The sequence below is a fragment of the Mus pahari genome, chromosome 9 (assembly GCF_900095145.1).
Source record: "Mus pahari chromosome 9, PAHARI_EIJ_v1.1, whole genome shotgun sequence".
Taxonomy (NCBI): Eukaryota; Metazoa; Chordata; class Mammalia; order Rodentia; family Muridae; genus Mus; species Mus pahari.
Window position 1 is genome coordinate 61,286,880 of NC_034598.1, and position 27,392 is coordinate 61,314,271.

The following is a 27,392-nucleotide window of genomic DNA, read 5'->3' on the forward strand; positions in this document are numbered from 1 at the left end:
GTCCATCCTTTCATCTTAGCTCTAAATTTTGTCTCTGTATCTATATCCTTTCATGGGTATTTTGTTCCCTATGCTAAGGAGGAATGAAGTATCCACACGATGGTCATCCTTCTTGGTTTTCTTGTGTTTTGCAAAATGTATCTTGGGCATTCTGAGTTTCTGGACTTATCAGTGAGTGCATATCTAGTGACTTCTTTTGTGATTGGGTTACCTCACTAAGGATGACATCCTCCAGATAGTCGGGGGACATCTATCTGGTCTAGTCCATGAGCTGATCCCGTGAAGTGATTTTCCTCATGCATCTTACATTGTGAGGTTTTGCCCCTCCCTCCCAACCCAATAGGGAACGGATAGAAATAAGCCCAGCTGGACTGAGGCTTCAGAAACAACCACCGGGGATTTGTCACTATTTTTTTTTATGCCTTCGCTAGTTGCTCTCCTATTTATTTCATGATTTTTCTTGATTTATCAAGTGGCACCCCTTTGTGAGTTGCTCTGCACCTAAGCACTCTGTAAAACGGAAACCTTAAAACAAAATAACGCCAAACGCAGACTAGCCAGCCTATTTGAAAAATGCAGTCACCAGCCAAGCAGAAGGATTGAATTTGGGTGAGCCTGGGCACAGGGCAGGAAGCTCCCTTGGGGAGAGAGGGGAAAGTTTCTCATTCTAACCTCCTATCCATAGCAAAGGAGAGAGGAACCTTTCACTTCTCCCTCATCCTTACCTGTACCACCAAATACTAAGGGATGCCAAGATGAAGCTCAGGAACACGCAGGCAGGTGTGAGTGAACCGGGTGCGGAAACGCAGAGGGATGTTCTACGACGCACAGGCTGGACTTCCAAGCCGGCTTTTCCTTTTCCTTCTCAGGTCTTTGGAATCTTCTCATTCACTACATAATTCAGCAGGGGGCAGTCAATAGTTTTTAAAGGAAAGATGATCAGAGGCAAAGAAAGGTTAGTCTCTAGGCCTGGAGCAGAGTTACCTCGGGAAGGCGGAGAGGGGGCGGGGACGGTGCAAACTGGGGTTTCTCCTTCCAGGTAGCTCTGACAGTTCAACTTTGCGTTTGACTGGAGAATTACTGAGGCCGAGTCTTTCCTAAGAGGCATCTGAAGTTATCCTAACTTGAGGGAAAAATAAGTGGAGGTGGTTCCCCCTCTCCACCCTTTCCATAAATTCCAGTTGACCCTAGTATTCCTCATTTCATTCGAGAAGAGGCATGATTAACGGACCCTGCTGGGTTTCAGACCGCAGCTTAAAGGAATACATTACCAGCTGGAGTCACGGGTGCCACTGTACCTTCTTTCAGATAAGCGAACCTTAATTGGAAACAAGGAACAGGAGATGGGAAGAAAGGAAGGGGACGGTTAAGCTTTCTCAACACGGGTCGTCTTGTTTTGGGGGTCCCAAGTTTTAATCTTTAAGCGATGATGCTCTCTGTAAGTTTTGGTCACCTTGATGAATAGTGGGCTATCCTTCGATGTGAGAGAAAGTTTTAATTTTTACCTCCCCCCCCTTTGTTTTTGAGAAGCGTCACCTTAGGAGCAAATATGTGCTCCTTCTCTGCCTGGGCTAATTTTATCTTTTCCCATTATCCTCCATTGATTTGCTTTCCCAGGTTTTGAATGAAACTGAGATAAATGTGTCTGTTTGGGTCCTTTTGCCTCCTGCATAAACACCAGTTGTTGATGCTTTAATTTCTCTGAAATGGAGCGGTAAATTGAAAAGTGGAACCAACCCAAATATTTGTAGTTCTGGGGTCATTTCCCTGATGACAAGACTCATTTCTGAGAGAGGGTCACATTAGAGGCTCAAGAATGCTTCCTTCAAAGAATCTAAATGTCTTTGACCATCAGGTTACTCCTCTCTGTTTTTTTTTCCCCCTTTTAAAACTGCATCGTGACTTCCATTTGACTTAAGTGGTACCTTTCGCAGGTCGAGAGGAGCCGTGTGAGCAAACAACCTGGACTTTTAAACTCTGCAAGGCACAGAGTGGGGAACGGTCTGTCCTTTACAGACGGATCAATCTATTTCAAATGCACGACTCCTGCAAGTATTTAAATGACTCTAGGCTTTATGGGAGAATCATTCTCATGCCAAGTATTTCTCTCTACCTGACGTTTAGCTAAATGACTAAAAAGGAAGGAGGCTGGAGAATTGCAAGGAAAGACAAAAGAGGAGATTGATTTGGAAAAAGGTTTTGCTTTTTCTATTTTTCTGGGGCGGAGGCTTGGTGGGGTTTTAGGTGTGTGTGAATGCCGCAGTGGGTTGTTGTCTGATTATAGCATGACTCTCCCAGCTGTGGGAAACATTAACTCAGTGTGGCCCTGTACTGCTCGCTGACAGGGACAGAGGCTGCACCAGATTCTAATGTGTTTCACAGGGAAAGAGGCAGGGATATTTTGACTTTAAAATGATTTCTGTGAACACGAAGGATTCAAATTACTTCCACCAGTCATGTCTGAGAGTTGAAAGGATTTATATGGAATGAGGCTGTTTTGTTATCTCTAGACCTATTGCCAACCCTGCAGGGAAGTTATGAAATTTCATTCACTTGATATACCTGGAGGGGGAGGGAGTCAGCTACCCTGAGTGTCTGTTAGGTTCTAGGCAACGGTTCCTGTGCTTTTCAAACTGTTTTGTGTCCAATCTTCAGCTTTGCAATCGCGGAAACAGAAAGCCAAGCCGCAATTCTGGGAACATAGTGGATATTCGCCCTGCGCTGAGGTTTGCTGATTAAAAGAGGTCTTCAGGTTTGGCCTGACACCAACATGGGGCAGCTTACAACTGCCTGCAACTCCAGTTCCAGGGGATCTGATACCCTCTTCTGTCCTTGCACTTACCTGTATACATGCACATATACATATACTCAGGAACACATACATACATGCATACATACATGCATACATACATGCATACATACATGCATACATACATACATACATACATGCATACATACACGCATACATGCATACATGCATACATGCATACATACATACATATATACATACATGCATACATACATGCACACATACATGCATACATACATACATACATGCATACATAATACATACATGCATACATACATACATGCATGCATGCATGCATACATACATACATGCATACATACATGCATGCATACATGCATGCATACATGCATGCATACATACATGCATACATGCATGCATACATACATGCATACATACATGCATACATACATGCATACATACATGCATACATACATGCATACATACATACATGCATACATACATACATACATACATACATGCATACATACATACATAAAATAGTAAATCTGAGAGAGGTGTGAGTCTTGGGGCTGGTGATGTAGCTCGGTTGGTAGGGTGCTGACTTACCATTTACAGAACCCCAGCACTGCATCTTGTCATAGGAAGTTGAAATTCCTCCTCAGCTAGAGAAGTCCACTGACCTGGACTGCATGAGACCCTGGGGGGAGGGGGAAGGGGAAGGGATGGGGGGGAGAGGGGGAGGGGAGGGGGAAGAGGAGGGGGAGGGGGAAGGAGAATGGGATCTAAAGAGCTGGCTTTGCCACATATGAACTGATTGGTCTCAGTTTTCTCAGCCACATAGTGGGGATACTAATAGTCAGTTTCCTGTAAAATGAGCATAGTTCTACATGACGAGCTGCCATATTTATTGTTACTGTTTCAGCCAAATGAAGGATAATTGATATTATAAACTTGGCTAAGGCTTTGAAATGTCAACTAAACCCTTCTCCTTCCTTCACTACTTAAGAGGACATGGCCACAAGTCGGCCACATTTAATTTTTTTTTGTTAGCCTGATCATAAAGACAAACCTCACTGAATCTAGAACTCGGAGGGCAGCTAGCTCTGGGTATCTTTGATTCAGTGGCCTGAGGTATTGCTTGCTGTTGGTGACTTGGGAATTTAGATCTTTTCTGTGTTGGGATCTTTGAGCGTAACTTCCATGTGGAGGTTGGGCATGAGCATATTATTGGCAGGTGCCAAGCTGATAGCTGTTGCAATTGCTATTTAACGCCGGGCTGGATTGTGCACATGAAAATCTCTCCTCTGTAATGTGAAGGGGACCTTCTACAAGGTTGGAAAATGGCAAGAAGCCCCGTCCCATAGGGCAGGGCACAGGACAAATAAAACACAACATTTTCCAGGAGTTAAATCTTCCTTCTCCCCAGGCGCCGTAGGTGAAGTGGTTTATTTTCATTATGTCTCTTGTAAAGGAAGCACCAGTATTAACAACGGGAACAAAACAAAACCAACAATTTTGTTTGCTCCCATATAAAAGTTCCTTAGGGCCCATAGACTCATTTAAGAAAATTCATGTGCGCGAAACCCATTTGCAGAAGCAAATAAAATACGTGATCACAAATGCTCCTTACCTGACTGGCCTAAGGGGGCAGTTTGAAACCGACTGTGCCTTTGTGTGTACTCTCTGGTTTTGCTTAGCGGTTATGCCCCCCCTCCACTCCCTCCATTTATGCCAGACCGCTCGAACCTTTCGGAATCCGGGCATAACTCAGCTGGAGGGTAAGTTGCTGTAAGAACTTACCAGTTTCCTTCAGTGGAAGACATCTTCAGATCCTTGTGCCTGTGTCCTCAAGACTATTTTGGTATGTTCATTCACCATGGTTACCTAGCCAGAGAGGTATCTCTGTATTTAGTCATGGTGAGACTTTTATGTCTTTTGGTGGAGATTATTTCTTTCCTGGTGGAGATTATTCCTCCAGACGTCTGAATGACAGTGTCTAGATAGGGGTGGGACGCTGTGTGGAGAAATCCAGGAGAAGGAAACGGCTGCATGAAAAGGGAAGGTGCAAACAGGTGAAGGGAGGTGACCAGAGAGCTTTCAGAGACCACAAGACCTTCAGTTGCAGTTTCCTTCCTTCCTTCCTTCCTTCCTTCCTTCCTTCCTTCCTTCCTTCCTTCCTTCCTTCCTTCCCCTTCCTTCCTTCCTTCCTTCCTTCCTTCCTTCCTTCCTTCCTTTCGTCCTTCCTTCCTTCCTTCCTTCCTTCCTTCCTTTCTTTTTTCTTTNCTTCCTTCCTTCCTTCCTTCCTTCCTTCCTTCCTTCCTTCCTTCCTTCCATGTATTTGAGTACATCATTGCTGTCTTCAGACACCCCAGAAGAGGGCATGGGATCCCATTACAGATGGTGGTGAGCCACCATGTGGTTGCTGGGAACTGAGCTCAGGACCTCTGGAAGAGCAGTCGGTGCTCTTAACCGCTGAGCCATCTCTCCAGCCCTCAGTTGCAGTTTCCTAGACTTAAAACACACAAGGCAAGAATGACATAAGACAGATACTTATCTGCCTGACTTCCTGAAGCACAACTGTAATTTTTTTCAACAATCGAAATTGCAGCTTGCTTTAAGCTGATTGCTGGATTTACTCATTCAGCAAATATTGTTTATTGAATAGCAGCATATAGCAGCTTCCACTCTAGGTGTCAGAAATACAAATGAACAGATCATCAATCCCAATTGCACAACCTAAAACACATGCACACACACATGTACACACACATGTGCACACAATGCTCACACCCTTGCACTCCTATGTGCATACAGGTGCACACACATGCACATACTTGTATATATGAGATACACTCAATGGAACCATCGTGTTTTGTTTATGTTTATAAACATATATTGTTGGAGTTGGAGGGAGAAGAAGGGGCAGAAATATGTGAATACAATATTCATGAATAAAACTATAAAAAAATCCCCCCAAAGTAAATTAAAAATGAACAAATAACAATTTTGACATTGAAGAAGCATATACCTTAATGACAGATGTATTAGAATATATATATGTATATATATATTATATATATATTATATATGTATATATATATTACTGTGATTATTTTAAAATTACTGATGATGTGCTAATTGTCCAGTAATTCCAAGTCATCTACAGGTGAATCAATTTCATGTAAGGATTGATCTCTGGCTATCAGGAAGCACGTTCAGGAGCTACTGAAATTTCTGATTACTGGCATCACCTCGGTTCCAGAAGTGGAATAAACACTTACTAACAATTAAAAGTGAATGTTATGAATGGCAAACTAGAAATTATACTCCATCAAAAGCAGGCTCTTACAATGAGATAGTCGTATTGTTGTATGTTGTCATGTGCTTTCTTGGATAGGGAGGAAAGGGCTACATTAGAGATGGCTCCCGAGAGAGACTAAGCAGCAATCAGGCTGTGTTTACAGACAAGCCTCGCAAAAACCTCTCAAGAGTCAAGGAGAACAAAGACGGAGACCACTAGCTTTGAAGTTCCCGTAAACTTTCTCCAGAGGCCCCTCCGACCCCATAGAGGCCGACTAATTGCTAACGAGCTGTATTTTCCATTTCATCTCTTCCCATTTTCCTTCTGTAACCCCGGGTAGGAGTGTCAATCAAGAGAGACACGCTCTGATTCGGAAGGAGAGAAAAGATGAGAAGAAAAGAGATGGTGTCTATTCCAGGTAGATGAGCAGCTCTTGAATAAGTGAGGCACCTCATGCCCCAAGGGATGTGTAATCAAATGAAATAGAAAGATGTGTTCTTTTATGTTTGCTTGTTTTGTTAAAATCAGATTCACCCATTTGAACCAATTCTCCATTTCCCTTCTGCTCTGTTTGGCCCTTGCTTCTGAGAAAACTCAACTGTTTACAAAGAAGGCGATTTGTGCCGTGTTCCGTCCAGTCTTGCCTTCTCCATGTTAATACCAGTGATTGCGGCCTGCCTTGTCTTGCACTATTGAATAGATTCTCCACACTGGAGTGCCTATAAGAAAATACAGGCAGAGAAATGACATCTTATACTGGGAATTCTAGCAGCAAGGACTCTAGGAGGTGGCCTGGAAGTACTACTGCCCACAAACAGACATTGTCTTAATATTAATTTAATATTAAATTGTAGTTCTCCAATGTAAAAAGAAGTGTAAGAAAAAAATACATTGCTTTTTGTAGTGCTGGAGAAGATCAGACAGACAGTTAAGTAAAATGAAGACCTTGTTACTTATTGATCTGGCTGTAAAAAAGATTCCACACAGTGCAAGTCTCTGTGGGGTGTGAGTCCCTAGATGCCTGTGTCAAAACGTATTTGGTAACCGACTTTGCTCTAACAAGCTCAGAACTTGTGCAGAGTGCTTGGTCTGTATCTGCTCACATGTGGTCTGTCTGTCTGTCTGTCTGTCTGTCTGTCTGTCTCTCTTTTGGTGGAAACAGGTAGGACTTCCAGAAATACTTTCTAGTTTCCAGGAAGAGTGGGATTTTTTTCTTTTCTATTCCTCCTATCTTCCCTTCATCCTACCCTCCATTTTTTTCTATGATTAAGACTGAATCTGGGGCCTTGTGCATGCTGGGGAAGTGCTCGCCCTAGACACCCATTTTTTCCATGTGTATACACGAGTGTGTGTGTGTATGTGTGAACACATGTGTGTGTATGCTTTGTGCGTATACCTGTGTGTTTCTGTGTGTTTTGGGTGTGCACATATGTGTGTTTGTGTGGGTGTGTGAACAGGAATACATGTGTTTTTGTGTGCATGCGTGTGTGTTTGTGTGCATGTGTGCATGCCTGTGCTTGTGTGAGTGTGTTTCATGTGTGTTGTGTGTGTTTGTGTGTGGGGGGAATGTTTTTCATGTGTGGGTGTATGTACATATGAATGAATGCATGTGGAGGGCAGAGGTTGGTGTCAGATGCCTTCATTACTTTCTACTTCAGTTTTTGAGACACATTCTCCCAGTGAACGTCTCATTTTCTAGATTAACTGGCCAATGAGCATCAGAGACATGCCTGCCTCTCTCTCCCCTTCCTTCAGTCCTGGGGTTTCAGATACTCTCTGCTGTGCCTGCCTTTTACCTGGGTGCTAGAGCTTTAGGCTCAGATCCCCTCGTTTGCATGGCATTCAATACGCTGACTGCCCCATCTCTTCAGTCCGACTGTGGGATTACACACACAACAAGAAAGACCCCTCTTACAGATTTCAGTATTTCCAAAGAAAGTTTGTCATCTGAGTAATCTATCAGAGTTTTTATCTTTTCCCTACTGTCTGTCAAACCTAAATCTCCATGCTGGCCATCAGTTCCTTTCTTGTCTTGTCCCCTCGTTTAAGAAGCCATAGCTTGTTGTTCTGGGGCAAAAGTGTAGAATCTACAGTGACTAAGAGCTATCAAAAGTCATGTCTGCTTTTCTGCAGAGAACAGGGAAGCCGTGAATAATAATTTGGTAGTTGCTGAGAATTTCACAATCCCAGCTAATTCTGTAAAAGTGGGGGAGACTCCCTAGATATCCAATTAAATATTTATGTGTAATTAGCTGGCTGAGGAGTATTGCATTGTTGGGATTTATAGCAACACAAAATACTTTTATTTTCCTACCCATTGCTTTCAATTGTATCGTGTTTTGAGTCCCACTTTCCTGCAGGGAAGCAAGTTCCTTAGCAGCATCTAATATCCTGTCATTTTCAATTATTAGGAAAGTCTCACTTGGGTATTTAAGACTTGGTCCTGTTCATTTAAAAAAGATTAATCTCAAACTTGACTCAAAGAGCAGCCTCTTTTCCCCACAGTTATTTGGATTAAATATGTGTCTGGTTTTATTGGTTTGGAGGTATCTCTGAGCCAGGGTCCCGAAATATCTCTTTTCCTTTTGACTCAAGTTCCTCTGGTGAGAGTGTCTGTCAGGTGGCGGTTGAGGGGAAGCGAACACGTTTTCGTTTTGTTTTTCATGTGATTGTTAGAAGGTCCAGGGTGAGCCTTAGACAATACTCTGGTTCAGACAGCTTCTCTCTGACAAGGCGCTCTCTGTTGGGAGTGCCGGCATCTGTGCCACGCTCTCAGTTGTGTTCTGAGGGGGATGTCTCTCTCTCTCCATCACTTTGCATGCAGGAACATGCTCTGCCCTCTTAGCACTGTCTTCATTCACATCCTCGCTCTTTCCTCTGAATCAGACACACCTTTGCTTGAGACCCTGGGATGCCTCTTCAACAAAAGGTGAAAGCACCCAGTAGAGTCTCCCGACTACAGACAGCTGAAGAGAACTGAAGAGGACCTAACAGAGAAGGCTTTCTTAGCTGCCTTCCATGAGTAACAGACTGGACATTTCTACATTTCGTGGGACATTAGGCTACTCATCCATGCTAACCTTCCATTTCAGAGGACACTGATCAAAGGGGGTTCTACCTTTCTAGCGTAGTGTACCATATTCCCAGGTTGCCAAATGACCTGGTGACAGTTCTCCTCTGGTGGAAGTGCCATGGGGTCCTGGGGTTACTGCTTTGGCAAACTCCATCCAGGAAAGTTAGTAAAAGTTGACAGGAGTTTCCAGTCCTTAGAAAAAGTTACAGGCAGTAGCCTAACCTTCTGACAGAAGGAAGAGAAAAAAAAAAATCCCTGCTCTTTCCAGCCAACTTTGACCCCCTCACAATCATAGGCATCTCTGATTCCGTTTAAGGCTGGCTGGTGAGGTCTGTGGTCTGGTGGACAGGGTGGTATGGGGGAATTGGTTGTTGGTGAGGACTGGGAAGGTATGCCTGACTTCAGATAATGGTTGTTCTCCCTAGGATGTAGACTGATTAAGTCACATCATTCCCAGTCCAAAGCAGAGTTTTAGGATGCTGAGACAAGAGGAGTCTGTTATGCCCTCATCAAAACATGCACTTGGCTGCTCTTCCAGAGGTCCCAAGTTCAATTCTCAGCAACCACGTGGTGGCTCACCAACATCTGTAACGGGATCTGATGCCCTCTTCTGGTGTGTAAGACAGTGTACTCATATACATAAAATACATGAATAAACATGGACCCAGTGATAAATGTATAAGAATATATGGATATATATGATATCCCGAAAGGACACCCCTCCAGCATGCTTCTGTGGTAGAATTATTAAACAAAGCAAACCCGAACCCACAACTGTCTGCTAACACACAACAAATGTGAAGAAACACAGCATGTTTGGATTTTCCCCATGGCTATTTTTTTTTAAAGATTTATTTATTTATTATATGTAAATACACTGTAGCTGTCTTCAGACACTCCAGAAGAGGGCATAAGATCTTGTTACGGATGGCTGTGAGCCACTATATGGTTGCTGGGATTTGAACTCAGGACCTTCGGAAGAGCAGTCGGGTGCTCTTACCCACTGAGCCATCTCACCAGTTCCCCCCATAGCTATTTTTATTTTTCCAAATGTCACACATGTTTCAAGGGGTCAAAGAAACACTGGAGAGATGGCTCAGGGACTAAGATCACTGACTGCTCTCTCTTCTGGAGGACTCGAGGCTTGCCCTCCAGTAACCACATGATAGCTCACAAATATCACAAATTCAGGTCCAGGGTATCTGATGCCCTCTTCTGGCCTCCTTGGTGTGCGAGGTATGTAGACATACATGCATGCAGAACACCCATACACTATTAAAATGATATAAATAAGAAACATTGAAAAACCCATATTGATGGCTTTATATTCCTGGTGCCCCACCTGCATCTTTACTTTGTTGGGGAGCCCTGTCCTACCTCTGGCCTCTGTGAAAACGCCTTTTGTGACCTACAAGGACATGTATGCTAGTCTTGCAGACATGGATATTGATCATATTTTTTACACACACACACACACACACACACACACATATATATGGACCTAAACACCTTACTTTAGCTTGGTATATGGCATGAGTTAATTATGTCTGGAGTGTGGTTTTACTCTCATGGGTATATGCAAATGGAGGAAGACTACCATTTTATGTCAGACAATAAGCCTTGGTCCAAGATTTCAGACAATCTCTGGGAGTCTCCCTTTCCTTATATATGAAAAATGTGGATAAGGACAGTATCTATTTATGGAGAATCGAATGGGTTTACTCATGTACAAGTGCTCAACCTGGAAAGAGTGTCTGGCATGTAGACTGAAGTACATAGTAAGTACTTCTTGGGACTAGACAGAGAATGGAAGCTTCTTATGTTTGCTGTACTTAGAATATTTCCCTATAGATATGAAATAGATTAAATGAGCCTTTCCTTTTTGATGAAGTTTTAGAGTGTTTAAAGAATTATCCAGAGTACGGGTCCAGGTGATGTGAGAAATCACTTATCAAGACTAGGGGTACCTCACCTGGGCTCAGGGTCCCACCAGTACGTTAAGTAGTCATCATTTCAGAGAGCAGGTGAATGAGCCCCCCCAGCGGGGCAGGCGAGCAGAAATGGATGAGAATATCCGCAGCCATCCGTATTCTCAAGATTGCGCTGCTGGAAATTCATCAAGTAACAGACCTGTGCAATTCGCTCTTCCTGGCCTAATTCGTCCTTATTCTCCCTTTGTACAGTGTTGGCTACATTCAGCTTGCCTTTGAAGTGCTGCACGTCTGCAGATTGGTACTGAAGGGAAAAGTTTGACCTAACGATTCTTTTCAAATGGCTTTTCAATATTTCATTTATTGTTTCGGCCTCGTTGCCTTTCCACCTTCTGATCATGCACAGATCTTATTAGGTTTATTGGCCTGCCTGACTCATCGATCTTGCTGAATTTCCGGATCTGCAGGCAGCCCACTTATACATTTCTTTCTTGCATCTTTTCTATTTTTGTTTTTGCAAATTAGGCTTTGGTTCTAAATTCACCATGGCTATGAGGACTTGCCAGGTTGTAAATTTTCATTCGTTGTCAACAGCCAAATTTAAACATGGCCAATCTTCTAATTAGGCCTGCAAAAGTCCTCTTCTCAGTAAAGAAAGCGAGTGTTAATTTCTAGTTCTTTGTTTGGTACGTGTGTTCCCCCATTCCTCGTATATTTTGATTAAAAATAATAATAAACAATTCGTGGGCAGTAGGGACTACATTTGGATGTGAATGTTAAACAATGTATTTTGACAGGAACCTAGACAGATGTAGCGGGCTGGGGTTGGGAGGCCGTGGGGAGGTCTGTTTGGGAGCCTGTTCTTAGCATCCAATTCTTCTTTGTTATGACCTCAGGGATTCTCCGGAATGATCTCAGCTCCTTGGTGGTGTCCTGATGCGGCAATGACCTAAGTGGCAGGGGCTATCTTGTCTGAGAGTGGGTGCCTGTGATAAACAACTACAGTAGTAGATTGCATTTGAACTGCTAGTCTCTCTCTCTCTCTCTCTCTCTCTCTCTCTCTCTCTCTCTCTCTCTCTCTCTCTGTTTACTAACAGCAGGAACAGATTTTCTGTTTAGGGATCAGGGAAGGCATTGTGGGTTTGCTGGGTTAAATGTTAAGTAATGACACAAGAAGGTCTCAAACCTAACTCAAAGTACGTATGTTGTTTCTTTGTTTGTTTGTTTGTTTTGACAGGGTCTTATATAAGTCACACAGTTCTGAAAGTTTCTATGTACCCAGGCCATCCTGGACACGTCCCTTCTTCTTCCTCAGCTTCCCACACACTGGGATGACAGACATCCCTGCATTCAGACTAGATATCCCAGAGAGATGCTAAATTCAGATTCAAGTCCCTTACTCGAGCGTGCAGAAGCAGACAGCAATGGCCCTCTTCTCTTACAGGTCTCGGGTGACATTGGGAGCCATGCTAAAGAGCTCGTGGCTGCTGTCTACTGTTAAATCAGCACTCATTGTTGCTATAAGGGAACTCCAGGTCTTATGTCGGCTCAGGATGAGCCTCTTCCAGGGAGTGGTCCATGATTGCTCTGATCCAAGATGTCAATGATCAAACAGCTTCCAGATCCACTTTATCCATTGTCTATGGCTGTGCTTGAACTACGGTAGCAGAATTGTGACAGAGATCCCGTGACCCAAAAGCTTATGCTACTTACTATCTGGCCCCTCTCAGGGGAACTTTGTTAATACTCGTCTCCAAGTAAGAGGGTGTCGTCACACATCTGCCTCTCAGCATGACCTGCAATGTTTCTTATTTCTGTCGTTTGCAAAAACTCTTTTAAATTCAGCACAGACGTTTAGTATTTGCCAGACATTTTGGGCACTGAACAAATAATCACAAAATTACACTTGGAAATTGGGGTGAGTCTGGGCAAGGGACAAAGAAAACTCAGGAAGCAGTTTTATTTTCGGCAGAGGACGTTCACTCATTGGTGTTGCAGAAAAGACTCTCCTAAGACTTTTGTGTTTAAAGCACCCCATTCCAACAGAGCACTCTGACTTGTTACCCACCTCAGCTTAAGAACATGCATCTTGGAAGTGGGGAGATGGCTCAGTGGGTAAGAGCACTCGCCGGGCAAACGTGAGGGCCTGGGTCGGATCTCCAGCACCTCTGTGAAAAGCTGGATGTGACAATATGCTTGTCACTTCAATTGTTAGCGTGTGTGTGTGTGTGTGTGTGTGTGTGTGTGTGTGTGTGTGTGGTGAGGAGGGTTGCTGGGGACGGCGATCTGCCAGCCTAGCTGAAAAAGGGAGTCCCAGATTCGTTGGGAGATCCTGCCTCAAGGGGATAAGGTGGAGCATGCTAGAGTTGGATACTGAAGGTCCTCTTCTGGATTCTGCATGTATGTGGACACACCACTTCATACGTGTATAGACATAGACCTCCACATACCCCCATCCCAAGGACAGTCACACATACGCAAAGACATACGTATGTCTTGTCATGTTTCTATAGGGTATGTGAAAACGTAACGTCATTAAAAACTCTTTCAAGGATGCAAAAATACACACGGTATTGCAGAGTGGCACTTGTTTCGGTACTTACTGGAATCCTTTCAGACACTTATTTTATCCAGTGTGTGTGTGTGTGTGTGTGTGTGTGTGACTTCTCATTCATTAATGTCAAACTGTTTAACCTAGTGGCCTAGATTCACTGTTTTCTCTCCTGTCTGCCTAGTGGCCAGCCCATTCCCAGGGTAGAATACACAGAAGAAGAAACGAAAACTTGGGGTGTGGTGTTCCGGGAGCTCTCCAAACTCTACCCGACTCATGCTTGCCGGGAGTACCTGAAAAACCTCCCCCTGCTGACCAAGTACTGTGGCTACAGGGAAGACAACGTGCCACAACTGGAAGACGTCTCTATGTTTCTGAAAGGTAAGACCGAGCAGGCTTGCCTTTCCTTGTTCCCCAGCCACATCTGCTTTTCAAGGACACAGGGCACACCAGTAGCCCCCCTCCGAAAGAGAAGAGTGGTGACTTAAGACAGGGAGCACTGACCCAACGATTAACCCAAAATCCCAGGGGCCAGCAGAATGGGTACCTGGCTGGAGAAATGGATTTGGCCCTGAGGCCTTTCTTTGGGGCTTGCAGTTAGAGAGCAGGCCCCAAGGGACACCTGGGAAAAAGATCAGCTTGGAGCATCTTCTCAACACAATCTATACTCACACCTAACGCTGGAGATCAGACGTCTAGGATCAAGGTGTTGAAGGGGCCGTATCCCTTTTTGGGGGCTTCAGTTCCTTTGCCCCTTCCTTCCTTCCTTCCTTCCTTCCTTCCTTCCTTCCTTCCTTCCTTCCTTCCTTCCTTCCTTCCTCCCTCCCTTTCCTNCCTTCCTTCCTTCCTTCCTTCCTTCCTTCCTTCCTTCCTTCCTTCCTTCCTTCCTCCCTCCCTTTCCTTTCTTCCTTTCTTTTATTTATTTGTTTGTTTGTTTGTTTATCTATTTATTATATGTAAGTACACTGTAGCTGTCTCCTTTGCCCCTTTTAGCTGTTGTGGTTCACCCGCACTGCTTATCCCAGGGCTTCGCCTTTACCATGCTAGCCCCCCCTTTCTCTCTCTAAGAAATAAAGATTTATTTATTTATTTTATGTATATGAGTACACCATCGCACTCTTCAGAAACACCAGAAGAGGGCATCAGACCCCACTGCAGATGGTTTTGAGCCACCATGTGGTTGCTGGGAATTGAAACTCAGGACCTCTGGAAGAGCAGTCGGTGCTCTTAACCATTGAGCCACCTCACCGGCCTCTTATTTCCATCGTCAGCATGTCTTGTCTAGCTCTCTCTCCTGCTTCCTTCTTACAAAGACCGTTTTAACCCCCAGTTGGATAATCCAGGATAACGTCCTCATCTCACGAGCCATTGTTAGATCACATCTCTAAACGTTGTTTGTACAAGTCAGACAACACTTACAGACTCAAGGTGATTAGGGTGTGGGTATCTTTAGAGGGCTGTTACGGGGATGTAGCTTGTCAGCTTTGCTTCTACCTGGACTCTCCCAGGCTGCCACGTTGAACTTTGGGACACCCTACCTATCTAGCCCCCCCCCCTTAAAGTACTTTTTCTTTTTTAAAGATTTATTTATTTATTATATGTAAGTACACTGCAGCTGTCTTCAGACACACCAGAAGAGGGCGTCAGATCTCATTACGGATGGTTGTGAGCCACCATGTAGTTGCTGATTTGAACTCAGGACCTCTGGAAGAACAATTGGTGCTCTTAACCACTGAGCCATCTCTCCAGCCCCTAGCCCCTCTCTTTTTTTATTCTACATTTTCTCCCCACACAAAAATTCCTACCATTTTGTCACCTCGATTCCTAAGCTTTTTCCTTTTCCTCTCCTGCCCGTTGCTTCCACACAAGCATCCTTTTCTGAAACATTACCTAAAATGTTCCCTTTTCCTTTACAGATTGGCTTAGAAACTCTTAGTGGCTGTTAAGGGTAGGGCTAGGTTGGTAAATATTTTGTGGTCTAAGATTTTTAAGGGAATCACATGGGCACTTCCATAGTCATTTTCTTGTGTACATGAGTACAAAAAACTATTCTCCTGCTAGCAACAAGATCTCAGTTTAGACTTCTCTCTTTGCGCTGGCGAATGTGTTATCCACCAAAGGGACTCGTATAATGAGACGCATAGAGAATAGTGTAGCAAACAGAATTTATCACACTTAAAGCAAAGTACACCCTCAAGGGGTGAGAATGGATAATGACCAAAGGGACCGATGTTTCAATCCATGTTTTAGGTAGGTTTTATATTATTTCCAAATTCTTTAGAACAGTTTTTCGTGTGGGACTTTGTCCTGTCCGTGTGATTGACAGACCTGCTGAGATAGACTCTTACAGGAGGGAACAATGGTGTCTGTCTTTGTTCTTTATCAAAATGTCTCCTGCTACACCAACTGATCTTTCAGAGGTCCCGAGTTCAATTCCCAACAAGCACATGGTGGTTCATAACCATCTGGAATGGGATCTGACGCCCTCTTCTGGTGTGTCTGAAGACTGCTACAGTGTACTCATACATATAAAATAAATAAATCTTAAAAAAATTCCTGTTCCAGCTCTTGGTTTATAGGTTGTTGACTGAGAGGGAGGTGTCTTCCAAGTTTACTAATATCTCCCTGCCTACTAAACACTAGGACACGCAGACACAGACCGGGAGCTGAATTTGGGCATGTGTGAACTGCTCAGTGTGTGATTCCTGGTTAGGATAGTTATCACGACCCCACCCTCTGCTTTCATTCTGTATCATATGTGCCTCAGGATGCACGACAGCCTGATGGCTGGGCCACCGAGAGCCACGGCTAGCCCCGATCGTGGAGAAGGAGCTTGAGGGTGAACATGGTCCACCAACCTGGGTTTGTTAACGATGAGGAGAGACAGAAAGCCCTGATCAGCAGCTCTTCGTTTGCACCTAGTTCCTAGTTCTGTAGTGCGTTCTGCTGTGGTTTAGTTAGATTCTGTTCTCCCAGAATCCCTGCTGCTCACATTCCTGCTTCCCACAGAGATGCAAGAATCTGGATGTTTATAATGGGATCCGTTTCTCATACCTAGGATTCATGTTTTGCTTGCTTATTTCTCAGCCTTAGTCATAAGTATATTATCTCACAGTTTTTTTTGTTGTTGTTGTTGTTGTTGTTGCCATATCTATCTCCCAGGTTGCTATTTTCATATGAGTCAGTGTAGAATTCCGTTTGAGTCACTCACTGACCCACAGCAGAAACAAGGCAAGTTCAAACTTGTGGGTTTTGGTTTCTTTCAATTGACTCATTTAAAAAAAAAAAAAAAAACCACCTCGTTTATATAACACAGAAACTTCTAAACCAATAATATATACAAAGTTAAAGTTCTCAATGTTGAAATTTTATATCTTTCTAATTTACATGAAATCCCAGGGTGGATTTGTTCTGTAAACTTAGTTGCTGTTTCTAGCCATCTTGAGGTATTCTGCTAATAAGGTGAAAAATTCAGAACAGGGGCTTGTTCAGTGCTTGCATCAGGGATAGGCCCTGCCCCAGACTCTAGGCTAAGAGAGATAAGCCAAAGCCATAAAGACAAAGAACAGGTGCATGGAATGTAAAACCATGGACTCTACCGAACCAGACAAGGGACCAGTGGCGGGAGAGTGGAGGGCGTGGCAAACGCTTGTCAAAGGGTACAAAGATGCAGTTATGCACAATGTGTACATCTAGACATCTAGCTTATAGCTCGATGATGATGGCTGGATACACTGTGCTATATAATGGTAATTTGCTAGGAGCAGATTTTTATGGTACTCTTACCACACACATGGATCTATGCAGACACGGGCATATTAGGTTGACTTTAGCAATCATTTGACTGTGTGTTATGTCTATAAATACGTTTTACCACTAGGTGGAGCTCGGGGAATCCTTCAGGAGAGGGAGAGGATGGATTGTAGGGACCAGAGGGGTCAAGGACACCACAAGAAAGCAGGCTACAGATCAACTAACCGGGCGGGCGCTGAGCTGACAATCAGGGAGATCTGCATTCGGTCCTCTGCATACATGTTATAGCTGAATAGGCTGGTGCTCTCGTGGGACTCCTAACAGTGCGAGTGGTGGATATCTCTGATTCTTTAGCCCGCTTTTGGGACCTTTGTCCTCTTACTGGGTTGTCTTGTCCAGCCTGGATATGAGGGAGGTGCCTAGTCTTATTGTAGCTGGATTTGCCACGTTTGGTTGATATCCCCGGGAGGCCTGCTCTTTTCTGAAGGGAAATGGATGTGCAGTCAGGATGTGATATACAAGAGAAGAATGAATAAAACAGGAAAAAAGAAAGAATAAAAAAAAGCATGTTTTACATTTAATCACATACATTTTTACTAAAAAAACAACCATACTCCCAAGCCCAGGACAGTCCATATAAAATAGCCACTTCAAAATACAATATTTTAACAAAACACCTTACTTTTATGAAACTGAGACTACTGATGAGCTGTAGACGCATTTAGCTGATGGTAACTTTTGGTTTTTATCATATTCTTACTTTCCTTCTTTCTATCATAAAGTGATATAATACGTGGTGGGTGCTTTAGCCTGTCTTTACAACATAATGATCTACGCAATGGCACAAAGAACAACGATATTGAGTGACATTAGGAGGGACTTACACACACACACACACACACACACACACACACACACACACACACACCCCACCCCACCCCACCCCACCCCACGCCACCCCACACCACAAAGAAAAGGATTGATTCTACCACCCTAGTGGAGGGGTTACCTAAGCTGTGCACTGCTCAACACTGGCAGGCAGGGTGGAGCCTCAGGGGGAAAATCGGGAGCACGTAGTAACCTTCACTCTAGGTTATAATCTTCTCCTACGTATTTGAGATTTCTTATTCTAATTTGGCTCCTGAGTCTAAGTGCCTAAAAATATTTTTACCCTTCCTTTTTTAATGAACATCTCGTTCCCCTGGAAACCGTCTTTCGTGAGCATATTTTAGTCACCAGAGTTCAGAAACATGATGTCTGTTAACAGATGTCACTCATTTGTCAGGAGGTTTAGAACCTGGATGGCTCTGCTTCTGGAACATCCTCACAAATAATTGAGACCTGAAAAAATCCATCATCTATGAATGTATTATTTAATAACTGTCATCGCCAAAGACTTTTCCCAAAGGGTAAACGCATGCACGGCAAAGTGTCAGAGATGGTAAACGAGCCTCTAGTCCTTAAAAGGTTATTAAGAAAAAAAAAATAAATGAAAATCCTTATGTTAACAATCCATGTGTGGGTCCTCAGGTCCTGAGGTTTGAATTTAGTCGGTGCTTGCTCTTGTCTCTTTAGAGCGATCTGGCTTCACAGTGAGACCAGTGGCTGGCTACCTGAGCCCACGAGACTTCCTGGCGGGCCTGGCCTATAGAGTATTCCACTGCACTCAGTACGTGAGGCATGGCTCCGACCCCCTCTACACCCCAGAACCGTGAGTATTGCAGTCAGAGCTCAGCAGCGTGAAGGTCACTGCTCTTGACTTGATTGGTGGACTTGACTTGATTTCATCTTTTAGCACTGAACCACAGCACTTGTGTGGAGAAGGGTGAGCAGGCTGGATCATCAACATCTTCAGCTGGCGCCTCGGGCCCCTGATAGTGTAGCTTGGGCTGTCTCTCTTACTACACTGCAAACACTCAACGTTCTGCCTGAGTCTGCCTCCACTGCTGATGAGAAAAGGAAGGGAAACTTTAGCACAGGGTCGGGACACATGTGCCCCTCATCGGGAGGCTCCCCTTGGGACCAGGAGGTTGAGGTTTACAGTTAGACATCACAGTATAAGTTCCTCTTTTGTTTTTTTTCTTTTTATTCTCCAAATTCCATTATGCACCTTCTGCAGTCTTAGCTCCTTGAATGTTCTTCCATCATTCATAATTTCCAGATAGCAACGATGTGCATGATTCTTCTTCATCTGTCAGCTTTCCTCGAGACTCATCTTGTGGCCCATATATCCATTCTCTCTCTCTCTCTCTCTCTCTCTCTCTCTCTCTCTCTCTCTCTCTCTCTTGGTTTTTCGAGACAGGGTTTCTTTGTATGTATAGCCCTGGCTGTCCTGGAACTCACTTTGTAGACCAGGCTGGCCTCAAACTCAGAAATTCACCTGCCTCTACCTCCTGAGTGCTGGGATTAAAGGCACGTGCCACCTCCTTGCCAATGCGAGAGCTAAAAGCACTCGGAGAAGCAACGAGGTTGTTTCCTGTAATGACATCATGGGTGGACATTGGGGGTGGGGGGCAGAGACTCCGAATCCCTATGTGTTAAGCAGCTCTACCACATATGGGATTCTACAGTCTACAAGTGCCAGATGCCCTGTATTCTCCTTGCCATTCTTAAAAACGTAGTATTTATTGGGATGCACCTATGTGCTTGGATAGTTTGGGAATGAGACAGGGCCCCACTGCCCCTGGCTGGCTGGCTAGGGAGCAACGGTTAGTGTGCAAACAGACAGCAGCAGCAATGAGTGCTGGTAGGTACTGCGAAGGCAGACGGAGCAGGAGGGCGATACAGAGAGTCGCTTGCTGTACATTTCGCTGTTGGTCCTCAATGCCCCTCACTGGAAGATGACATTCGAGCAGAGATCGGAAGGTAAACATTTCAGGGCCAGAGAGAGCAGAGAAGGAAGGATCCTGAGGCTGGGGGCTGCCAGGGTTGTTTGTCTCTCTGGGCTCCGTGCAGACGAGTGCCCCAGTCTTAGGCTAATTCCTTGCCCACTGTTCTTCAGGGCTCTCCAGTTATCACTTTGCTTACGATACTGTTTTACTTGAATAAGCACATGATTAATGGGCTGCCACGGTCTTCACTGGGGAGCAGAGAGCCCTCGAGGTCCAAGCAGTTAAGTGGCTGATAGCCCTGAAGGTGGGCAGGGATTAGAACTAAGCTTCTGCAGCCCCCAGCCCCCTCCTAGGCTGGCACGATCCGCTGGCCAGGTAGGTCCCTGTAGGGTCACTACATTTTTTTTTTAAAGCTCTGTTCAGCTTCTCTGAAAGTGTTTCAGGGTAAACAAAGGTTACTTATAGGACTCCAGACATTTGGAAAAGAAATGCTTCTTATAGTGGAGTGCTCAAAGGAGCATTGTCAGAGTTAGAAAGGCAATCTCTAAGTCTAGCCCAGAGGGTTTACAAATGGCCCTGTTTACAAATAGCAGGCACTTTGTTAGCTCTCTTTGAATAACTGGCCCTCCTGAGACTGGTGATAGCGTGCCAATAGGTATGCACAAAAAGAGGGCCAAGAAATGAGATTTTAGCCACAGAAGTCTATAAAATTTGGGGATAATGTGTTACATTTTTACCAAGGCACTTTCAGCCAATTCATTCAGCAATATTTATGTGCAGTATTAGCAGGGAGGTACAGCCGATTTAAAGATGAATAAAATATAGTAGTTTTTTTTTTTTTTTTCAATGCAGTTGACATTCTGGCAGGGGAGATAGAAGCACGAATAATCAGAAAAGAATTTGTTTAGGGTTATTGCTTGGGTATGTGCAAAACATTAGAGGATCCCTCAGGATAGAATCATTCAAAGAAGAAACAACCAGAATAGAAGTCAGGATGGTGAGCAAAGAGCTTGTTTTTTGGACAAGGTCTCTTGGAAAGGGAAAAGAAGACTTTCCATGCAAAGGGAACAGCAAACACAAAGTCGTGGAGCATGCAGAAGGCATCAGGAGGCAGGCTTCGTAGACCAGAGTGGCTAGGCACAGCTTATGCGGAGGCGGAATCATCAGAACACACTGTGGTCCTTTGTCAATGCAGGACAGACTTCGGTTTTCAGTAGGCACTGGGGAACTATCCAGGGTCCTGAAGCATGCTCGTGTATTCGTGTTTGAGAAAGACGACCAGGGACTGCAGAAGTGTGGAAAATAATAAAGAAGAAAAGGTAGCTAGGCTGCTCATATGCTCCATATCATGTGTCGGGATGGAAAAAAGTGTGGGCAATAGTACAATAGAGTGTCTATTTGGTCTCCTATAGGAACGGGTTTAAAAGTATTTTGTGACTGGAGTCAAAGAAAAGGGGAGGGAGGACCTCTTGAGATAATGGTAAAGCTTTTTTATTTTTTTATTTTTCTTAAAGATTTGCTTATTTATTTTATGTATGTGAGTACACTGTAGCTGTACAGATGGTTGTGAGCCTTCATGTGGTTGTTGGACTTGAACCTTAGGACCTCTGCTCACTCCGGCGGTCGGTCCTGCCTGCTCCGGCCCAAAGATTTACTTATTATTACACGTAAGTACACGGTCGTTGTCTCCAGACATACCAGAAGAGGGCGTCAGATCTCATTAGGGATGGTTGTGAGCCACCATGTGGTTGCTGGGATTTGAACTCAGGACCTTTGGAAGAGCAGTCAGTGCTCTTACCTACTGCGCCATATCGCTAGCCCGATGGTAAAGCTTTTATTGAGAAAGGAAATGAGTTGTTGTTTCTTGTGATTATTAAGAATATCAGAAGAAGACCAATCTTGGGGAAGAGAGGAAATGGGGAAGAGGATTTAGGTTGAAATACGCTGTCTTTGGGGTGCTCAAGATTGGGGTTTCCCCATGAAGAAGACCTTAGTTCTGTAGTTCAGGGGTGAATTTGAAGATCGTATTATAAAGAATTGAGAACTTGAATATTTTATGATTTGAGGATTTCATTCAATGTACTTTGATCATATTCCCTGATTTGCCCCCATATTTTCCCCCAAATCCATTCCCACCCCTCTACCACTCTAACTTTGTTTCTTCTCTGTCTTTATAACCTATTAAGTCCAATTGGTGCTGCCCAGATATTCCTAGATCAGGTGGTTGTCCACCAGAGCGTGAATGATACACCCTTAAAGACAACAGTGTCTCCCCGACCCGTAAGGGAAGATGATTCATGAACTCCTTCTCCCTCAGTGTGAGGATGCTGACTGTCTCGCCTTTGTGCACATAACCACAGTTGCTGTGAGCTCATGTGTGTAGCTCTTCTGGCATGCCCAGAAGATTTCACTTCTGTCTTTCCTGACTTTTGGAGAACTTTCCTTTTAAATTACAGGAGTATCACATGACTCCTGTGGACACACATACAGGAGGAGACTGAGTCACAGTATGGAAATTGGAGATTCACAAATCTGTTGTTGTTTTTAATCAGCTCCGTTTTTGATTGTGTAGTCTATGTATATATGCATGTTTGTAAGTATGTGTAGGTGTATACATTCAAAGGGTGATCTTGAGTGTCATTCCAAGTTAGGTGTCATCTACCTTAGGATCCTAATGCTTGTGTGGCAAGGCTTTAGGGATTATGCTATCTCCTCAGCTTTAGTTTTAATAATATTTATTTGTTTAAAAATTATTATCTCATAAAAAACTGATACACATACAGGGCTAGGAAATCAAAGGGTTTGCTCAAACAGTGAATTTCTTTTCTCCCTCTTGAACTTCATTCATCCCTCTCCAGAGGCCACTCCTGATACTGGTTTCTATTATAGCCTTCCAGAAATATGCTATGCAGAATACATTTTTGTAGAGCTTCTCTTAATTCTTGGAGGTCACAAAATCCGCTCTCTTCTTAGCCACACGGTTCGAACCCATAAAACACTGTGCTGGAAGTGCCCTTTCCTGCCCAGCCATTTTCGCTGGCATTGTCTTTATAATGAAATCCCATTTTCTCAATTGAAAACCATCAAGAGGGCAGATTCTCCAATCTGTGAGGTTCAACTCAGTCACTGCGTTTGGTGCCTGTTCTCAGCCTCTAAATTACAGCCCCAATTGTTGAACTGTGGTGCTGGAGGCCACATTAATGAGACAAAGGTGAGCTGTGAAGACCCAGGTAGAAATGGGAATGACGGCAACTAAGAGACATTACCTGAAAAAAAAGGACTATTTTCTCTTGCAGTCTAGGTAAAGTACATTTTGCATCACAACTTTCAACACACACACAAATAGACACACACATAAAACACATTTTTGGTTTGTCTATATGCTTTCCTGTTTAGATATATGTTTACTTTATTAATTTAAAGATATGATTTTATTTCAAGGAGATGGGCGTTTTGTCTCTACTTCTTGTGTGCCTGGCGCCCACAGAGGCCAGAAGAGGGCATCGGATCCCTTGGAGCTGGAGTTATGACTGTGAGCATCCATGTGGGTACAGAGAATCTGACGCTGCCTTCTGCAAGAGCAATGAGTGCACTGAATGCTGAACCACTCCACCCCTCCTCTGCCTTTTCCTTAGCTTCTATTTTTATCTTATTTTATCAAAAGGAATGCTTTCAGGCGATATATTCTGATCACACTTTCTCTCAGCTCCTCCCAGAAGCTCCCCGCTCACCCAATCCCATGCCCTTCCTTTTTCTTTTCCCTTAAAAAAATAATAAATGACAATCAAACATTAAAAAAAAAACCAGAAACACACACACACACACACACACACACACACACACACACACACACACACACACACACACACACACACCACAGAGAGCAGGCACACAACTCTATAAACACACAAAATCAGAATCCAAAATAAACAAGCAATAAACCAATGAGACAAAAATAAATGTCCAAGCAAAGCTGTATGAGACACAAGGTTTATCATTGAATTCGTTTTATGTTGGCCATCTACTCTTGGGCATTGATCCTACCCCCAAGTACAGCCAGCAAGACTCCACTGGAGAAGACTGAACTTCCTTTGCTAGTGGGTACTGGTTGTAAATAACTTCTTGGTTGGGAGGGTCATGCCATGTCCGTTTCTCGCTCTCATCCCTGAGAACCTGTCTGGCTTGAACTTGTGAAGGGCTGATGAATGCTGTCACAGACTCTAGGAACTTATATGCTGATCAATCCTAGTATGTCTGGAGAACACTCTTTTCTTGGCAACATCTGTCTCCCCTGGCTCTTACATCTTTCTGACTCCTCTTCTGATTAGCTCCCTTACCCCCGAGGGAAGAGTTTGGTGAAGACATCTCACTTAAGACTGAATAGTCCAGTATCTCTCACTACATCACATTGTCTAGTTGTGGATCTCTGTTACTTCCCATCCATTGCAAGAAGATTCCTTTCTGCCGATGGTCAAGCAAGGCACTGATTTATGGGTATAGCAGAATGTCATTATGAGTCATTTTATTGCTATGTTTCTTTCTTTTTTTCTTTTTCTAAAAAAGATTTATTTATTATATATGTATATGAGTACACTTTAGCTGTCTTCAGACACACCAGAAGAGGGCGTCAGATCCCATTACAGATAGTTGTGAGTCACCATGTGGTGGCTGGGAATTGAACTCAGGACCTCTGGAAGAGCAAGCAGCCAGTGCTCTTAACCGCTGAGCCATCTCTCCACTCCTCTAAGTTTCTTTACCAGAATAGTAATAACAGATTTCCCCCTAGGCCCATGGCCTATCCAGTTCCAGGTTCTTGGTTATACTGGCAGTGTCAGACATGGTTCCATCTTATGGAGTGAGCCTTAAATTAAATCCAAGAGTGGCTGGTTACACCTACAACACTTGTGCTACTATTGTAACAACATATCTCCCAGGAAAGGAACCATTGTAGGTCACAGAGTTTGTAGCTGGGTTGACAATTCTATTCCTCCTCTGCTAGCATGCAGGGTACATTCCAGTATCATTAATGATCAATTAGAGTGAAGCCTCTAGTTAGACACTGGCTTGACTTCTTTGTGGTTAATGAGATATAGAAATGTTGTCTTCAGTAACAGGGCCTTCACATCAGTGTATGGGGAGCACCCAATAACCTTGGCAGTAGTATGAGTTGAGACATATCAGTGTGGTCTTCAATGATAGGGTCTCAACATCAGTTTGTAGAGAGTAACCAATGGCTTTGGCAATAGGCTGAGATGTTGAGGAGTTTCCAATGGCCAACAACTAGTTAGAACCCATTCCTGATTCTGGGGGCTTCCCTTGGTGGTGTAAGATGTCCAGTTGGAGCACTTTCTCCCCTATTATTTGGCGACTCTAGATTTCTACCATATATTCAGCTATTTTGGGAAGCTTCTTCAGTAACAGGTTTTCAGTGGGCTTTCAAATGGCCCTTAGTGTTAGTTGTTACTTTCCATATTCACTTGCTTGTCCCTCTCTTCTACCCCTTCCTCATTTAATCCTCCCACTTTAGTCTCTCTGTAACAATATATTCTATTTCCACTTCCTTGGGAGAACCTCCACTTCCCTCCAGTTCTTTACTAGGTGCCTAATCTCTGTGGTTATATGGATGGTAGCACAGATATTGACCCCTCAACTTCTTCCTTCCTTCCTTCCTTCCTTCCTTCCTTCCTTCCTTCCTTCCTTCCTTCCTTCCTTCTTTCCTTCCTTCCTTCCTCGCTCGTCCCTCCCTCCCTTCCTCCCTCCCCCCTCTCTTTCTGAGACTGTTTTTCATATAACCCAGTCTTGTTTTGAACTTCTTATGGAGCCAAAGATGGCCTTGGACTCCCAATCCTTCTGTCCCTCCCCTCAAATGCTGAGTTTGTTTATTTATTTATTTATTTATTTGAGACAGGGTCTCATGTATGTAGATTACTGGCTCTGAACTCACCATGTAGCTCAGAGTGACCTTGAACTTCTGATACTTCTGCCCTCACCTGTCAAAGGCTGGAATTACAGACATGCATTATGGTGCTCAATTTATGCGATGTTAGGGATCAAACCCAATGCCTCATGCATGCCAGTCAAGCAACCAACCAATTGAGCTATATACCCAGTCCCAGGTTTTGTATTTTAAAGACTCTGGGTTCTTTGAACTTGGGCAGACAGAAAGATTTGAATTTAAAAAGTGATGATTTATTGGCTTGCTGCCTTGGGAGAAACCTTTCTAGCCTCTAGCACTGTAGACAAGTGTATTGAGTCAGTGATTCCTGGTCTTCTGGTTGGGGTAGATACCTTTCCATTTGTTTATGCTTGGGTTGTAGGCCACTAATATACCAGGAGTGTAAGGATGCTTGCATTTTTATTTCGAGAGCAGTGCCTCAGGCTATGATTCTGTTCCTTAGTGTAGGCTAGTTGTACACTTTGATCAGCCATGATCCCAAATAATGCTGTGATTAAGAAAGTATCAACACCAACAAATGATTTCCTTTTCAAAGTATCAATTGGTCAATTAAAAATTATTTTAGTAAGATTATTCCTCTCACACAGTGGAATGGGAGAGAAGGGTTCAGAGTGCCAGGTCACGGGGACACATGAGCATAGTACAGTGTGTATACTGACGCAGAGTTTTTCAAGTCCTCCTTAAGGCTTCCTGGGCTTTGCCATGTTGTACCTATGGCCATTCCATCTTTTTTTTTGGGTGGGGGGGCAGACTTTCTTGGCACTTTGTGGTTGCTGCTGCTGTTGTGTACAGGGAAATGTCCTGTGCATTTTAAGACATTTAAGAGAATTGGTAGGCACTGCCCATTAGCTGTCAAGAATATTTTTATTGGACACCCAATGCATTTGCAGAAACCTAAGTCATGTACCAGAGGGTAACATTAACATGGCTTAAGAAACATTGCAAGAGAGTATGAAGTCTAACTTCTGCCAATGACTGTGAGCCTCTTCCCTTCAGATAACACCTGTAGATTCTTGTCTTCTTAACATAAAAGCCAGAAACATCCATTTATTTAACTTTTGTTAGTCTCTCTCTCTCTCTCTCTCTCTCTCTCTCTCTATATATATATATATATATATATATATATATATATATATGTATATGTATATGTATATGTTTATGTATATGTATATGTATATGTATATGTATATGTATATGAAAAGTCTGATCTTATCAAACCATTAACT

The 27,392-nt window shown here is 43.6% G+C and overlaps 1 protein-coding gene across 2 annotated transcripts in view; it reads left to right on the plus strand.

Moving 5' to 3' along the window:
- Positions 1–27,392, plus strand: part of Tph2 (tryptophan hydroxylase 2) — a 107,469-nt gene that overhangs the window by 21,454 nt on the left and 58,623 nt on the right. For both annotated transcript variants that reach the window (XM_021205325.1, XM_021205324.2), the window contains 2 exons: positions 13,811–14,007; positions 18,955–19,090. In XM_021205325.1, coding sequence (XP_021060984.1) covers positions 13,811–14,007; positions 18,955–19,090 — 333 coding nt within the window. The remainder of the gene's footprint in view (positions 1–13,810; positions 14,008–18,954; positions 19,091–27,392) is intronic.